The sequence below is a fragment of the Stegodyphus dumicola genome, chromosome 1 (assembly GCF_044657685.1).
Source record: "Stegodyphus dumicola isolate Sdum_Otavi_A_Nest chromosome 1, ASM4465768v1".
In the NCBI taxonomy this organism is placed as follows: domain Eukaryota; kingdom Metazoa; phylum Arthropoda; class Arachnida; order Araneae; family Eresidae; genus Stegodyphus; species Stegodyphus dumicola.
In genome coordinates, this window is record NC_140768.1 from 128,053,485 (window position 1) to 128,069,153 (window position 15,669).

A 15,669-nucleotide genomic window follows, 5' to 3' on the forward strand; every position below is an offset into this window, starting at 1 on the left:
ATGCCAGGGATCTGATAGAGTACAGTCAAAGATAAAAACCTTTATAAAATGCCCTGTAAGTGTTAATGGCTTCTCTTTGGATAACTGCCTTAATTTCATAATGAAGAAATACATTTGCAGAAGCATAAGTTAGTCTTAAAGCAAAACTTTTAATTTAAAAGTGTCGTCAGATCTTATGTTTGACTGTCACAAGATGTTAAAATATGTTCTATATAAATCGATTAAAAGATGTTACGAGATATAATTTTGAATTTTAAATTTAATAGCCAGGTCTTCACCCCCCAAAAAAAATGCTAAATTTCATTTTACATTGCATAATGGAGAAAGTGATATATTAAAGATCTAGTTTTGAGAGAGTATATTACATTAGAGTATTAAGAGAATATTACATGTATTGTCTGCAAGCAATAGCAAATAATACAAGAAATGTTGATCTAACTTTACGCAATAGTTATGAAATGAGAAATTCTTCCATTTGTAGTTCTAGTTCTATTCAGACTAATATTACTCCTCTGGAGTCTAAAGCATTATTCTCTGTGCTTTCTGAAGAATATTGTTTTACGTAATAAGTAGTACCATCCGTCTACAGCAAGAACTGTTTCCGACACTATGTCTGCTGCTTCTCTGTTGCCGTAGAAGGGAGACTTAACCCACTTTTCCTGGAAGGGGTTTAAAATATACATTTCAATTTGCCACCTTGCTGCACTTAATGACGAGTTAACGACATATGCCTTTTGATTTTTAAGCAAAATACGCGTTATAACATTGCTTTATCTCCTCCCACTTCCAACTTTCACCAAACACATAGTGGCAATAAAACTTTTACCTGACTACCCCTTCTTAAAATGAATAAGTTCTGTTACTATAGTTACTATCTCGAATTGGTTACAGCGGCGGAAATAGTTCAATTGATAGACAGATAGTAATTCTTTTGGGTTATCTACATCCTAAACCCAAGACTGAGCGTCTTCATGTTCGATTTCATTCCTGACATCATCAGTAATTGAAATGTTAACCTTTGGTGTCGCCAAGAATGCATGTCCCATCGGACGAATCATCATCTGGGTGAACATGAGGGAATAGCTTGGACCTTGCCATTCGTGCCAATAGACGCCTTGGTATTCATGTGGGTTCATGCCGTTCAGATATTTTCCGTTGAGATTGCTGGCGTCACATTGATTGTACCACCATCCGCCTGTGTGATCTTTGGCGCAATGACCTCCTTCCCAGCGGTCGTTATCCACGTCGATTGTCGAGAAAGGCATCGAAGCGTGGTACGTCATTCCATCTCCTGCGGAAACAAAATAAAGGAAGAATGTCTTTTTATACGTTTTTTTTTTTAAACCTTTCACTCTTTTTTTTTTTTTTTTTGAGAAGGCTTATTATTTTCGAATTCTTCTGCTTCTGAACGCTGAAAGTTCAAATTGCTTATAAGAAAGTTTAAGGTACTTATCTTTCTACATAACTATATATATCTGAAAAGCAACTAGTAAGAAAAGAAAATGAAAAACATTTAACTGAAAAATTCTTACGCTTAGGAATTGAGCTGCAAAGAATTGAATTAAAAGCAATTAATACAAAAAGAAATTATTTTTTAAAAGATTATCCTACCTTAGGAAAATGGCATTATGGGATTATTAGAAATATTATTCTGCATACAAGACAATTAATTAACAGCGGTTTGAATCTGATAATTTTGGGAGGAACGAAACATATTGTTCGACATTCATTAATCGTAAGGGTTTAATGTTTTAAATACTAATCGCTTGAAAAGTTCTATTAGAAACATTAAACATTAGGGTGATTAACCGTGGGCCCCGAGGTGCATAAGCCCTAAACAAGTGGTCAGGGCATATGCTTACGCACCCCTGGGACTCCCAGTGTGTTCTTACCCAGGACCTCCAGTGTTTAGTCCCCAAGCGAACTTGGTACTCATTTTATGGACCCAAGGGATAGAAATCAAGGGATGAAAGGCTAAGTCGACCTTGCCCAGCCCGGGGATCGGACGCCGGACCTGTAAAGCTGCTTCGCGATGTGCTAGCCACTGCGCCACTGGGCCCTGTTTTTATTAATTATTCCTATCAATAGTACTTTTTTTTTAACTTGAATAGTACTTTAGAAGAAATATTTTCATAATCCGGCTTTAATTTTTTTCACTTCCAATTAACGTGAGAGAAATTAACTGCCCTACACAATTTTCCTCAGAGAGGATAATTAAAAAAAAAGAATTATTTTTGAATTAATTGCTACATATACATAGAGGTTGTTCGCACATTTTTTAGACGGATTTCATTGTACATACAGAAATGTTTTACCTAAAATTTTGTGTTTTAAATGCTCTGTTTGACAACTCTTATTTTTCACTATCTTTTTAACACAATAATTTCGAAGACAATAAAACTTTTTTGAAGTATCGGAAGAAGTATTTTTTCCCATTCCTCTTAAACAGCTTTCCAGAGTCAAAGGAGAGTTATAGGTCGACGTTAGAACAATGCGCTTTCTAAAAATACAAAAGCACAAAAATCTATGAGTCGGTACCTCAGGAGATTTAGTAGGGATCTGAGTGAAGGGTACAACCTTGATACCCGTTTCTTGTTCCATTTTTTCCAGAAAATTAATTGTGGGTTTTGAGGTGCGGCTGCTTCCTTTTCTTGATGCAGTTCTACCGCTTGATGGCACTGTGGGTAAATAGAAATTATTTCTTATTTGAAAATGGGATATAAAATATATTCCTAATAATAATATGGAGTTGATCTTAATATTTTTCCCACTATCTTTATTTTTAATTTGTCGTTATATGGAAAACTAACTACAGACATGAATCCCTTTGAAAAACTTTCTTTATATTCTTTGAACCAAGTTTTAAGGTTTTTTTTCCTCCTTTGATGATAATAAATGTATCTCTTTTATAGCAATCATTTACATACACTCAAGACTCATCTATTGTGAGAACATTTTTACACTTTTTTTCCGGATATATGTTTCTCATAAAGAATTCTGCAGCTCGTTCTGCGTTCAGCGATATGTCGTGGAGAAATGCAATGCACATTATGTTTTGTCGCCTTTTTAAAATTGAAATTAACATTAATCACTTTGTTCACAGTTGACACTGAGCAGTTTAATGATTTTGCAGCTCTCCTTTTACTTGGCTGATTTTCTTTTAACATTAAATATCCTACCTATGAAACATTCGAAACATTCCGTCTATTTCCTTGGATTTGTATTTGGAAAAATTTTTACACTTGAAAGAAACTTTTTTTTTTTTTTTGTTAACAATATTACCTACCGTAGCATTAGATATCGAAAAACCATGGATTTCACAGCATTTTTTAATAACTAGATGCGAATAATTTTCTTCAACAAAAAACACAAACATAGCTTTCCATCCACTGCTCCTTTAAAAGCGCCATACAACATGAAAACAGAACTCTCAAGTAGCAGACGACAGTTTATACTTTTAAAAATATAGTTTATAGTTATGGTAAAATAAAAATTCCAACCAGAGGATGTTTTTATAGCAAAGCAAAATTGTCTAAAAAATGTACGAACAGTCTCTGTGTATGTATATATAAAGAAGGAGAGAGAAATAATGATAAATTTAGAAATAAAACAACAAAATTTCTGTAATACTACACACACACACACACACACACACACACACACACACACACACACGCATATATATATATATATATATATATATATTTAAAGTAGTTAAAGTTTTCTTGATTAGTGAGATTTTTGGACAATGCTATAATGTTTAATACGTTGCTTTTTTTTTTCTCCGTAAAAAACGAGATAATTACAAATGCAAAAATAGAGGTCTCCAACTCTGGTTTAAAACTTGTTGGAAATAATTCATATGTCATAATGTTTATATATCACAACTAAAAGATTTTGTACAGAAACTTTGAAACTTTCGTATTATCCTTATAATAATAATATATAGCAAAAATACACTTGAACACATATATCTTTTGCTTTTTTTCCGAGGGGCGGATGGTCTTTTATTTTTTAAATCCAAACGGGCTTTTCGTTTTGCGATTTTGCGTTGGTTCACTATAAATGTCCGTTTCACTTTTCAAACTGTTGCCACCAAATGTTAGAGTCTGCATTATATTTGAAGAAATTAAATAATGAAAAATCTGCATAAATGTATGTATATTTTTCGCATTGTGATAAAACAACGGTACATAGAGCCATCGAATTTTGAATGGCGTAATCTTCCTACGAATATGGGCATGTGGAAGACCAAATTTGAAATTTGGAATTTGTTTTATTATCGATTTTATATTTTGTAAAACTTTAACGAATTTTTTACTAACAAACTCAAGGATTTCAAAGCGAGCAATGGCAAGGTTGTATAGAACAAACATATTTATCTCCAGCGCGCGAGACTCTGTATGGGAAATTCTAAAGAAATGCTCAATTCAAAACTAATTTGCGATATTGCTCTTGAACTGAATTCTATTTTTTAAGTGCGAAGAACGTGATATTTAATAAATAAAGGTAACAAACAAAATGGTTAAGAAATGCCCCTTCGAACGTAATTTAAAATCTGAAGCCTTTCTTTCTTTTTTTCCTCTTTTCTTTTATTTAAAAAAAAATTTTTTTTTAGCTGTAAGTAAAATAAATAAGAAAAGATTGAGTTAAACCGGATCTTTTGGATTAAGGCAAAGCAAACGAGGGCTACCTTTCTGCAGCAGAAATGCTTCAATGGAAAACTTTTAACAGAAACTTTGTTGTTGTTGAAAATAAAATTATCATGTGATCTTTGACGATCGTGTGTTTGTTTGCAAACGTGTGATATCTTCTTCCCGGAAGGCCTTGCGAGAAAAGTTTATGTTAAACGTTTTTAGAATTCTGAATGAAACGTATATATATTTTTTTCTTACTAGGTTTACTTTATTCTTTCTTTCTTTTTACTCAGATTACCTATTTAACCATACTTGGCTTATAATTCAGTCTAATATATGTTTAGGTATGAAATGTGTTATGAATTAAAGTTATATAAACTTGGACAATATGGTCTTCGTGGGAGAATCTCTTTTTAGTGTAATATATTATTTTTTTCAGTTATATTTACGTCACAAAGGGAGAAAACCGCGAAAATTCTCATGCAGCCAGGCCATTTGAAAGGGGCGGGGGGTCGATCAGCTAGTGTTAAGCGATTTTTTCACTCTGCCGTTAATGGACAAATCAGCAAAGAGAGAGAAGAAAAAAGTGTTTCTGTAATTTAATATTTTGCAGCGACTGTTATACAAGACCCTTAACTGAAATTATTACATTGCATGCACATGTGTTATATGGAGTTTGTTATTTACATTTTACAAAGGCCAGAATATATTTTGATGACTTACGGTTAAAGTTTAAAAAGAAAGAAAGAGCTTGAGTTTGTATATCGAAGTTTCAAGGTTTTTCGCTGGTGCTTTGGTCTCTAACCTAACAGAGAACACCCGTAACGTATAGTATATTTACTGAAACTTGAAAACTTTTTCTTTCATTACTGAAAAACTTTAGTATATTTCTCTTCCATCTCTCTTAAATAGCATTAAAGATTATGCAAAAGAAGAAGAATTAATTTGTAAGATTTATTATTTAAATTAGCCAGTTTTTATAATTTTAGTCTTTACTGTAGTATCTCTTTTGCATTTCCTCACCAGAATGCAAATTAAAAGTAGAGGTTTTGTAGGACACAGATGTTTCTGCCTACGTTGTGTAGGTAGTTCCCACGTTGCGCGTTGTGGCTACGTTGCGTAGTTCCTGTATAAAACTTGTACGTTATGATCACGAATTCACGATTCTATTTTTCACGAGTTGGGAGAGCATCAAATTAGTCAAGAATATACTAGTATAATCAAGAGTCAATATACCATTTTCACGTAAAGACTCAACTTGAAAATAAGAACTTCCAGTTGAAACACAGAAATATTTAATGAAGAGCTTATATACATTATTTACATTATTGAAAGCACAAAATATACATATAATATAAATTTCCCCCTCATAGGGACAAGATTAGGTTATCAAGAACAATTATTATAATTGTTGATTACCGCTATGCGGCCAAGAACAGATCATTTCAAGCGTCGAACTCAAGCTAAACTAAAAGAGTTATTACATTCCTTCTCTGCCGTGCTTCTCTTCAGTCACGTGACCTAGTCGGCGGCAGACGATAAAAAATAAAAGAAAAACTGAATCCATCGGAAGGAAAAAGAAATAATTTCAACAAACTCCCCCCCCACCGTTCATCATAAATTTAACTAACTATTACAATATTACTATAACAATAAGAAACAAATAAAAATTACTTACATATACAGGTCACATTATATCAATAATTTCTTAACACCAAGAAATTTTTTTTTGAAACTACAGAAAAAACAAAACATTTAAATTAACATTTCTCAAGATCACCACAAATCATTAAACCAAGAAAAATAATAAAATGAATAAATGAAAACATTATGAAAAAAAAATTATCAGTTTATCAGTCATTCAGTCTATTTTTTGACCAGTCACTGATTATTGCAATTATTGATATCATCAATGCTGCACTGGACGTTTGATTACCGAATTACCAATTTTCACTTCACAAGATCTGATCATTCCATCTCTACCAATAAAAGTTTTGGTTATTCTTCCTAATTTCCACCAGCTTCTAGGTAAGTTTTCATCATGAACAAGCACTATATCATTTACTTTGAATGCTGATGGTTTCTTTTGACCGGTTATAATGAGCAGATCTCAAGCACAGGAGATATTCTTTTTTCCATCTGTTCCAAAAGTGATTTATTAGATTTTCTCGTGTACGGAAACGTTTTAACATTACTTCTCTGGAACCTGGTAAATTCAAGTCATTCCTCCTTACAGCTGGCAAACTCAAGAGTCGTTTACCAATCAACAGGTGAGTTGGAGTAAGTGCGGAGGGCTCTTCAAGATCAGAAAAGACATATGTTAATGGATTTATCATTTATCTATTCAGTTTTTTTCGTTTATCATCGCTTCTATTTCAAGCAAAAGCGTTTCTAATTCACTTTGAGTCAAAGATGATTTCCCAATGTTCTTTCTTCAACTAGTTTTTACACTGCGAACTAAACGTTCATAAAAACCGCCCCACCAGGCAGCACGTTCCACAATGTATTTCCATGTGATTCCATGCGAAGCATAAAATTTTTTAACTTCAGGGTGGTTAATCACTTTCCACATTTGCTTTAATTCAAGTTCGGCTCTTTTAAATGTTCTAGCATTGTCCGAGTACACAATGGAACACAAACCTCTTCGGGATACGAACTTGCGGAACGCAAGTAAAAATTCTTCAGTGCTCATGAATTTTACGAGCTCCAGGTGAATAGCTCTTGTAGTGGCGCAAGTAAACAATAAAATGTAGTATTTGCTGTCATTTTCTTTTACATACAAAGGACCTGCAAAATCGAGTCCACAAATTGCGAAAGGCGGAGATTCATAAACTCTATCCGCAAAATTTCTATTTTCCCTTTCTACTTTTAAATTTGATATAAATCTGAAAATCCAAGCAGTCACACGATAAAGTTTTTTCAAGGAACTAAATTTCGTCAAATTCATGAGTGGAACCTTTTCAGTTTTGTCTGTTTTGATCAAACACGCTAGGATAGCTTCCGATTTTCGAGATTCTTCTGATACATCATGTAATTTTGACGTTGATAGTTTGGGTTTTGGCCATTGACTTTCAGGTAACGAAAGAAATGCAGGGCCATACCACCATTTCGAAGAATTTATCAGTTCTTTTGCAGAACAACCTTTTGATATTAGATCTGCAGGGTTGAGTTCTTTTTCACAATGTCTCCATGAACAAGGATCTGAAATTTCATGTATTTCTGAAATTCTATTAGCAATGAAAGGTTTCCATCTTTTAGCTGTACTTTTAATCCAATGTAGAACTATTTCCGAATCTGACCATAAAATGACATTTGAAATTTGTAAAATATTTTTCAGGTAGTTGGCAACCCAGGCACCCACCAGTGCTCGCATCAATTCAAGGCGGGGAAGCGTTAATTTCTTTAATGGTGCAACACGTGATTTTGCCAAAACCAATGTAGTTTCAAATTTATCTTCATCAGTTCTGTATCTCAAGTATGCGACTGAGCCATACGCATTCGGATTAGCGTCGCTAAAAATGTGTAACTGAACAGTGTCCCTGTCTAAATTTGGTACATGAAAATAATATCTGGGAATTTTCAACATTTTAAGCTCTTTTATTTCAGAGAGCCATATTTTCCAGTCATTTTCAAGTTCTCCAGAAAAGACCTCATCCCAAGGTACCCGTTGAAGCCATAGCTGTTGCAATAAACATTTAATTCGAATTACAAAGGGTGCAATAAATCCAGATGGGTCAAAGATTTTGGCTGCTATTTTTAATACATTACGTTTGGTACAGTCAGTGTTTATACAGGACAGTAAGGGTGTTAATTCTAGTCCTAAGACATCTTCATCATTATTCCATATTAAATTTAGTACCTTTAAGGATGTACATGGAGTGCCACTATTGAGAGAGATTAACTTTTCCTCAAGCCATTTCTGCTTAAGCTCTAGGGAATTGGTTTCGAATTTTCTTAGATTTAGACCTCCATCAGCAAGAATTTTAACAGATTCATTTGATAGATTAAGCGCTTCTTCAACAGTTGTCGCTCCAGAAAATAGGTCATGCACGTAAAGATTTGAGTTAAACATTTCAAGTCTTAAAGTTAGAATTCTTGTACTTGTCAATCTGATGTTTTATTGTGCAGGCAAGGATGAAAGGACTACAAGTTACACCAAAGGTTGCCCTTGTCATTTTGTAAGAAATTACACTCTCTTTTCTATCAATGTTTTTAAAATAAAGAAATCTCAGATAATCTCTGTCTTCTTCTGCGATTGATATTTGAAGGAATGCCTTTTCGATATCTGCCGAAAAGGCGATCCTATTTTCGCGGAATTTCAAAATCACGTCCAAAACATTTGGATTTAGATTTGGCCCTGGGTGAAGACAATCATTGAGAGAAAGAGCATCATTTGATTTTGAAGAAGCATCGTAAACGATGCGTACTTTTCTTGTTGTTTTGTCGTCTCTAATTACAGGATGGTGAGGCATATAATAAGAATTAAGTGTCGAGCTGTTTTCGGGGCATACTTCTACAATTCCTAAATGTTCTTGTTCCCTGAGAATATTGTTGTATTCTTCAAATAACATTTCATTACACTTAAATTTATTTTCTAGACCAGCGAATCTTCTTTTAGCCACTTCAAGATTATTTCTCAATAAATCGCGAGATTTGCTCCATAGTAACTTTGCCTCATAACGACCATTTTTAAATTTCAAATTATTTTGAAAGTCATTTATGATTTCTAAATCACTAGAATTCTTTTCGTTATTCTCAACAATACCCATGACTTCTAAATCTCAAAATTTCTTTAGTTCATCATTTTCACTCTCAACTGATACACTACAACAATTTATTCTTCTATCTTTTGATTCTATCTGCCCCTGAATAGTATGTCCGAAAATAGTTTCTGCAATGTATAAATGCTTTCCAATTTTTCCTACAATACCTAATTGAATTTGCCATAAAATGTCTGACCCTAGTAAAATAGCTATTTCCCGTTCATGCCCTGTATCAGCAGGATTAAATCCTCTCATTTCCAAGCGTTGAATCAAACCTTTGTCTGGAATTTTGACTGTAGCACCAGTTATTTTTTCAACTACTAAGGCTTCAATATTTATGGTATTGCTTGGTTGCGAAACATTTTGTAATTCAAGAGAAATTACGTCAAATGATGATTCTTGTGCTTTTCGTCCGCCAAATGAATATACTAATAAATTTTCTTTTCTAATAGGCTTTAAATTCAATTTTCTTACTAAATTTCTTTTTATAAAGCATTTTTCTGAAACACTATCACACAAAACCCTTGCATGGATTCTGTTTTCACCACCAGAGACACATACAATACAAGTTTGGAGTAATGTAGAAATAGTTTTATTTTTTTTGTTCAGAAACGCAAGATACTAAGGTTGTGGATTTATCTGTGTTAATATTTTCAGGACTTTCATGTTTTTCTGATTTATTACAAAACAGCTCATTGTGAAATTTATTACCACATTTCGAACATGGGGTTAATTTACTTTTACAGTTAGAAGACAGGTGTGATTTTAAAAAACACTTGTAACAGCGTCCTCCCTTTTTTAACTTGAAACGTTTCTCCTGGTCTGTATACCTTTTACAACCCAAGCGTGTATGATCTGAAGAGTTACAAAATACACAAAATATTTTTATAGAAGTGTTCAAGGCAGCAGCCGAAGGAACACTTTTCTTAGAAGAAACGTTATGATTACATTTTTGTTTGGAATTAAAATTAGTATAAGTGTCATGTATTTTATTACTAGAAGAATTATTTACTAATAATGTGGCCTCACGGGCACGTAAATCTTCTCTTATAAATTCTAATAGGTCATTGACCTTGTACTCATTTTCTGTATTTATTTTTCTTATGAAATTCTAGAACCATGTTTTCTGGTAACAATTTTAACAGTATAGGCAAAAGTAGATGCCCATATGAACCTGTCGTTATCCCCATTGACTTAAGATTTCTGATATGTATTTCACATTTATCATACAGATTTTTAAGTCTCCTTATATTATTTGATGATTTTACTGGCTCTAAGTTCAAATTTTTATTTATATGACAATTTATGATTGTATCCCGCCTACCATACCTTTCGTTTAACAATTTTAGGCATTCATCATAATTTTCATCAGTGAGATCGAACCCTGATACAACATTATATGCAGTACCTGTCAAAAGAGATTTCAGGTATTGAAATTTACTTATTTTTGACAAAGAATCATTGTTATCCACAGCATTCTTGAAACAGTTAATAAATTCTAAATAAGTGCTGGGATCTCCAGAGAACTTTTCAATAGTTCCTGCAGCTTTGGTAAGTTAATAATTTATTCGACTGTGTGTTTTTAAATTTAATTGTGCAGTCTGTTACTACTAGTGTATATTTTAAATTTGAATTTGACTGTGCTTTTCTTACATCGCCACCAATGGCACAAGAAGAGCGTTTATGTTCAAAGTTCAGTTTTAATAAAAAAAAGTTATTTAAACCTTTTAAATTTCTGCAGTTACAATAATTCACAGGATAATTCGCTTTATGTCTATTAAGAACTTAGAATCAGTTTATGCTCCCAAAGTAAGTGAAATTCTACAATCTTTTAAATACAAATTCTATTTTTCCTTCTTGAAAGGTTTAAACAGATTATTTAAATTTCAACTGTAGGTTTGTATGGCACAATATCACCTTGCGCTACCAAAATCTCACTATTGCTTACTTACCGTGGGCATTTGAGTGCGTACTGGAAATCCTAATACATTTAAGAACTTTGTTAAAGAGGTATATGGTAGTAAATTTACAGCGCTTCTTTGGATTATGCACCAATGCAAATACAGTTAAGAGGAGAAAACTGCTTCATGAAAGAATATATAATGTTCAACTTATTTGTCTCATTTCATGGACATCCTTACCTGCATCTCCACCTGTCAAAGGACCTAAAAGTTTCAGCATATATTTTTCTCTCTCGCTCCCTACAGCAAATCCACCGTATTTGGCGAAAGCTCTGCCTTCCTCGAAATCCCGAAGATCAATTCTTAATTCGTACAGATCTTGATGAGTGAGCAGATAGAGGTTTTTGTTACCTGTAAGAGAAAGAATTATTTCTAAAAGTATTTCGTAATGCCACATCTTTTTATGATTTCTATGTTTAGACGTTTAAGTGGATAGGTAAATGAGTAGATGTTAGTATACCTTCTAGGGCTAAAGAATTTATCAGGTGACATCATTGAAGACAGCATGTTTCGTAACTGTAGTTCAAATGCTATTAAAACGTCTTTCGTCCATTCGGTGTTATGTCACATTTTGAGCAAAGACTGTTAGAGCAGAAAAGTTTGGATCTGCCACAACCATGAAAACTGGCACAAACCATACTATATTTATGTCCAGATTTATTTTTGCGTACCCAAAAATAATCATATTCCTTGAAATATCCAACTAATGTAATCCATTTTTGCAGGGAGTGTGTGAAATACAAGCCTAATTAGCATTATCCAGTGAAAAATTTTCAGACTCTTTCTGATATGCAAATCAATGCGGTTTATTATTTTTTCCTCCAATAGCGGGAACTTGCCAACTTGGAACTTGAATCGGCCACTCGCCAATGTCGGCATCGGCCACTCCTAAGGCCAGATGTGGTGGTCTCTTTATTATGGAGGCACTATGTAAGGATTATGTTAATTTTATTGACAGTTAAATTTTGAGTTAAACTTCCTTTCCTATCGCTTCTTAATTTCAACTTGCCACTTCCGGCCAGAACGCAGTTTTAGAATCACGTCTGAATGCTAATGAGGAAGAGCGGTATTTAACCTCGAAATTCTACTGTCTTAGGGAGAGAGATACCAGATATTCTGACTAGCACGCTTCCGCCTTTTTAGGCTACTCTCTGCGGTTTATCATCAGATGGTGAATCAAGCGCTTTGCACAAAGTGAATACTTGACTAAATTTCTGCCATACAGCGTTTGATTTCAATGTTTAAGAGCTCAAAACAGTTTGTTATTGCTCCGAAGTATCATTTGGAAGAATATGTGAAGTGGCGAATCACCGGCCTTTTAGATGCAGGGCAGAAAATTATGGAAGCAGTGAATTCTATGAAAATTTCAAGAAAACAGTCTCTCTATCACAGAAACAATTTCAGAACTCTATAATTGTTGTAAGGAAGCCTATACAAGGTCGTAAACGAATAACAAATGAATGCCATCCTTTTCTCTTCATTAGGCGGGACTTGCACCTGTTGCCCTCGACATGGACAGAGTCTTGATTAAAATATATGCCAAATAAAAGGTATTGCCTAATTTTAAGAATAACAACTGCTTCTCAAGATCTATATCTGGCGATAACTTTCCATCGTAGCAAGAAGTTTATTGCTTGGAAGTAGTTCAGAATTTGCAGCCGTCACTGGAACTGTTGTATCGCGGCAAACTGTATACAAAGGTATTTATGCTAGAAAACCAGGGGTACATGTTCATTCATACTCGAAATATTAGAAAACCATGGGTTCATGCTAGAAATGTTTCGGGTTAGAAAACCAGGGGTCATTGTTTTCACAAACAAAAGATGAATATTTGGTGCAAAAATTAATTGATACAAAAATATTTTTGCACCGTTTTAACTGGTGCAAACGAAAACATCAAACTGAAGTAAATAGGAATAGTTCCATCTTCTTTTAACCGATGAATCGAGGCTTAGTTCAACATTTGATTCTAAACGCGTTTACATCTGGAGAGAGTTAGGACCGCGAAATATTCTTTCGAACAGCATGAAATGGAGCGTTTCGAATCTATGTTGGACTCAGAAATGCGTATGGATCTGTCTTGTTATTTATGGACGATAATGGCCAATATTTTAATATATAAATATCTAGAACACCGTGATGATCTAAGATATATATAACAAAACACTTCTGCATTGACGGAGACACTGATCGTGTAGATAAGACTGTTGAATATACCATGGAATAGATGGTCGCAGTCTTAAATGACGGGAAATGTGCGCGTTGCTTGAATGTTTTTGAGATTTTCTAGATGTGATTATGAGCAGTTTATCTAAAAAAGTCCTCCTCGAAGGCATGCTTAACTTACACAAGCAGTTTTTTGTTTTCTTATCGTTGATGGCGGCAGACACGTGCCATAGTGATAAAAATGTGATCTGTAGTTCTGTTACCTTTCTTACTCTTGATCAATATTTGAGTGAATAAGACCGCTGAATACCGTTAGCTAGATTAAAGTTCGGATCCATGTAACCGGCTTTTCTGTGGATTTTCCCATATGTAATCGAAATACGAGTCAGATTCCCTCAGAAAATCCTCCACGAAGGTACTCCGCTCTCTAGACAGATAGCTCTAGTATGTTGTTGTTATTGCTAATCTCGCTTGTCTGAATCAGATCAAGCCCACGAAATTCATCATGACAAAAGTCAAGATTGCGCATGTCGTTGGCCTTGGGCACCACACAGGCGACAGAACGACATTTTTCAGTTCTGCCTCCAATTTTGAAGGAAAGCAATCCGAAGGACGGGTCCGAGAGTCTCCCACCCCTCTTTCCTTTCCAGCAACCTCTCGAGAGGACTTTCGGCTTGCCGCCCATTTCGCACAGACACTATACATTTACATATACCCATGCCTTCTCCGGGATTCGAACTCGGACCCTTAGGTACGGCAGTCAGCGTCGCTAAGTACTGTCCTGCTTGGTTGGTTAGCCCTAGTATGCTTTAGCTATTCAAATAATCCATTTACTTCAGTTTTTATTTCCATTTAATAACTGGAATGTCTTTTTATCTGCATTATAAGTTATTTAATTTAATAAAATATGTTTTAAGAAAATGCATCATTGGGTATTATGAGATACCACTGGATAGATTATAATAGTAAGAAAGGCTGTTAGCTCTATCAGTTCCCGCGAGTGTTCTGTACCTGTATTAGCTTATCAGTAGATTTAGCAATTAGTGAAGGAGCGGAAACGACCCCCTGCCACGGATAAGTTATTTGAATTTACTAGTAATAACAACAAACTGATTTTAATCTCCCGTCCGTCTGACAAATTCCCAAACTTGAGATTAGATAATGAATTTCTATTATTGAAACTGTAATTCTGATCTAGTCTAGGTCAAATCTCTTCTGTATGTAACACACACACGTAAATGTTAATAAAAATAGGCTGAACATATCCCTAAGCAGTACTTCTCTACTTTACAATTTTAAATTTTGCATGCACTGAAATTCCAACTCAGCAATCGATCGATTTTGAAAAAAAAAAAAAAAAAAAACATACAACGCTAAATGTCTAATTCATCTGCCAATATTGTTACAAAAATAACCACTGAAAACGCAACTTTCTTTTGGTAGAATTTATTATAGTCACTTCGCAAGTTGTTTACTTCAGACACAACGGCATGACAGCGTTGTCTCCGTACACAACTCCATTGCCGCTACCGCAATGCGAGATCTTTTACAATCCGTTGATAGTTGTTGTGACGTCAACGTCAGAATCTAAAAGATTTTGGGTCAACCTGCTCTGATAACACGTATAAGGTTCCAAAGATGAATAAGCTATTCGTACGAACTAGACAATTGTAAATGTCTAATTTCTTCAGTTTTCTTACGGACGCGAAGTTTTCACACTTTCCTACTATCCTATTTATTTATATTTAATTCACATTCAACAAATAAAGACAGATATAGACAATGGCGCTTTCCAAAATGATTTTTAATTAAGTTTTAATTTGATTTAATATCACAGATTTATTCTTTCATTTGACTGTAATAGGTATTAATTTTATTGTTTAAAAAATAAGACAAGTAATTATTCGTCTATTGGAGTATATCTGTCGTTTTTGAACATATAGTGATATATAGAGAAAAATATGAAACTATTAAAAAATTAAGATCTTATGTTAAGCAGTAAAATCTTTTATAATATTTTATAGTTTTAGGATTTTAAAATGTTAAAGCATTAGGCTGGAATCTTGAGTTTCCAGATTACAAGTTTATTATTATTATTTTCTTTTATCATCATTTACTTTGTGGAAGACCCTGGTTTTATTC

At 33.9% G+C, this 15,669-nt stretch overlaps 1 protein-coding gene across 1 annotated transcript in view; it reads right to left on the bottom strand.

Moving 5' to 3' along the window:
• Positions 1-392: 392 nt before the first annotated feature.
• The window catches only part of LOC146999238 (uncharacterized), a 193,322-nt gene continuing 178,045 nt past the window's right edge, over positions 393-15,669 (bottom strand). The window contains exons 7-8 of the mRNA XM_085820382.1: positions 11,542-11,712; positions 393-1,291 (exon numbers count right to left, since the gene is read on the bottom strand). Coding sequence (XP_085676508.1) covers positions 948-1,291; positions 11,542-11,712 — 515 coding nt within the window. The 3' untranslated portion in view covers positions 393-947. The remainder of the gene's footprint in view (positions 1,292-11,541; positions 11,713-15,669) is intronic.